The 2,387-nt window shown below is 52.5% G+C and overlaps 1 protein-coding gene across 1 annotated transcript; it reads left to right on the top strand.

Annotated features, from left to right (window-relative positions):
* Positions 1–448: 448 nt before the first annotated feature.
* On the top strand, positions 449–1,842 carry LOC127752227 (uncharacterized). The gene is made up of 3 exons (XM_052277000.1): positions 449–625; positions 751–1,187; positions 1,270–1,842. The coding sequence occupies exons 2-3, from the start codon at positions 1,026–1,028 to the stop codon at positions 1,711–1,713; spliced, it is 606 nt and encodes a 201-aa protein (XP_052132960.1). The 5' UTR covers positions 449–625; positions 751–1,025; the 3' UTR covers positions 1,714–1,842.
* The last annotated feature ends 545 nt before the right edge of the window (positions 1,843–2,387 follow it).

Below are 2,387 nucleotides of genomic sequence, written 5' to 3'. Positions count from 1 at the left end.
TCTCTCTCTCTCTCTCTCTCTCTCTCTCCCTCTCTCTCTCTCTCTCTCTCTCTCTCTCTCTCTGCCTCCCCTGCTCGCGCTGGAATTCGGAAAGTGTTTCTCGTGCGCAGCTGACAGCCTAGCATCACAACTTGCGGACTCATCAGAGAGCGCCTCACTTCGCCCGGCTCTCCGGACAGGAGAGCGCTGCGTCGTCCACGTGAAGCGCTTTCTAAGTACCGACTCGGAGGAAATAAAAAGAAGGGTGCCCATGAAGAAAGCTGGCCGTAGGGGGGTTGGGGCGGTCGAAGCGAAAACGGTAATCCTGTGATTGGAAGTAATCCAAAGGAGGCCGGTACTTGACGGTGGCTCAAGTCATAGCGACCCCCCTAACAGGTCGATGAGGTGCCGGTCAGCTGAGCCTCGGCCTGCCGTTCGAGTCGCGAGCACTGCGCGGTGCACCATGGACAGCCGCTGGGGGTGCGCACTGGAGGCGCACTGGCGCGCCGTCCTGCTGGGCATGCAGCTGGCCGGCATGCTCGGCTGCAGAGGCTGGCCGCCGCGCGCATCGCGGCCCTGGACGCGCTACGCGCGCGTCTTCACGGCCGCGTCCAGCGTCGCCAGGTCCATGATGGTGTACATAACGGTAAGGGAGCTCTTCGAGCACGCTTTGAAATGTGCATTTGTTGCAGAATACATGCGCAAAACAAAAACGTGGACAAAACACACAATAGCAAACGAGTACGTGTTACTAATATTGATTCCGTACAGATCTATAGTTTTTGGAACGGAATCCGGAATGGAATCAGCAACTCTCCTAACTTCTCGGGTTCGATAAGCGGGTTCGTCTACGCTCTCTACTTGCTTGACTTTCTCATAATGAACGTCGGATTGACAGTGACGCAGGTAAGGGGCTAGCAGCAGCACTTGCACGGGCAACACATAAGCTACCTCAAATTCAGGGGAGTGAACTGCCGATTTGACAGATTTTTGGCAGGATTGTATACACCTCACCTTAAAGTTCCCACTCTCTACCGCAGGTGGTCATGGTGTACCACTCCCAGGAGCTGTGCCTGGTAGTAAGAGCCATGCTTCAGCACTTGCATGCCTTCCCGAGCCAAAGGCACAAGTATGAGACCAGGAACGCTATCATACTCTGCTTCGGAGCGTCACCCATCGCGTACACCGTTTGCATGTCGACAATCATCGTACGACTCATATGTCGTTTTTACTAAAGCGGTAAGACAGCAGTCAGCCTTGTTGACTGGGCAGTGCCTTTTTTTATCGCAGGCGAACACCAAGCAGGGGGTGTTCTGGCTGAACGTCGCGTACGGCCTGAACGACCTGCTGCCATGGGTGCTCATCAGTGTCACCCAGGACTCGTTCAGCCACGTGGTGTCCGCGAGCACCGACCTATTGGCGGGCATAGCCGACGATGTCCAGCAGCTCATCAATAAGCACGCACGCGTCGAGTCGACCGGATTCAGAGCCACCCTGAGCGCGCCGGCCTCGACGAAGTGCCCGGCGTGCCGGGGGCGCTACCCCTCGCAAAGTTCCACCCTGGCCCGGGGAGTGCGTGCGCTCAGGGTGAGGTACCAGTGCGTGCACGACGGGGTCCTCGCCACCAACGGGGTATACGGGCTGTTCAACAGGGCCTCCATCACAGTGGCGACAGTCCAGGTTGTGGTCTGTCTGTATGTCGGTGTGATAGTGCCTCACGGCAAAGGAAAGTAACATTGTCGGTAGTGTATACATTTCTATGAAAATGGTGCTGGGTATTGATTAAGCTAGGATTAACAAAAACTCGTTGAAGCTTTCGCATCGCTGCCATTAGTGGGTACAATCAAAAACGTCTTGACGTTTCCGGCGTCGTACCAGTACAGTACATCTTCGATAGTGTTAATGTGGGGCACTTGTGATTCGAGCAGTTTCGGGGGTAAAGAACACAGCGAGTAAAACTGTTAATGGCGATGGACAAGGAGGGCCCATCACTCTTGCACAGCAGATAACCACGGCAATATAACTAATGATATTTTCGCATCATTTAAAAAATAAGCGAACATTTTTATCCTCTACAGCATTAAATTCAATCTGGACCATAATCTGGGGCACGTTTATCGCAGCCAAGCTAATGTTTATGTGTATCATTGGAGAGCAGATTCAAAGCGAAGTAAGTTTAGCTATAGCTTGAGAAAATGCAAGGATGCAGTGGTCATGTTGCATGCTCGTCCAATGAACTCGATTTTTAACAGAATTCTAGGATAACGGCCGCCTTGCAGACAGGAATGTCTCACCGTCCAAATATGAATCTTCAAGGCAAAGCCGAAGTAGGTCCCATTAAAACTTGACATTGTTTCTTGGTTTCTTACTACATGAACAAATTCAGGTTAACACTGCCATATTTGTTA

The sequence above is a fragment of the Frankliniella occidentalis genome, unplaced genomic scaffold, assembly GCF_000697945.3.
Source record: "Frankliniella occidentalis isolate FOCC.00 unplaced genomic scaffold, Focc_3.1 Scaffold5371, whole genome shotgun sequence".
NCBI lineage: Eukaryota > Metazoa > Arthropoda > Insecta > Thysanoptera > Thripidae > Frankliniella > Frankliniella occidentalis.
Note: the sequence above shows the minus strand (reverse complement) of the source record. Positions and strands in the feature narration are given on the sequence as shown.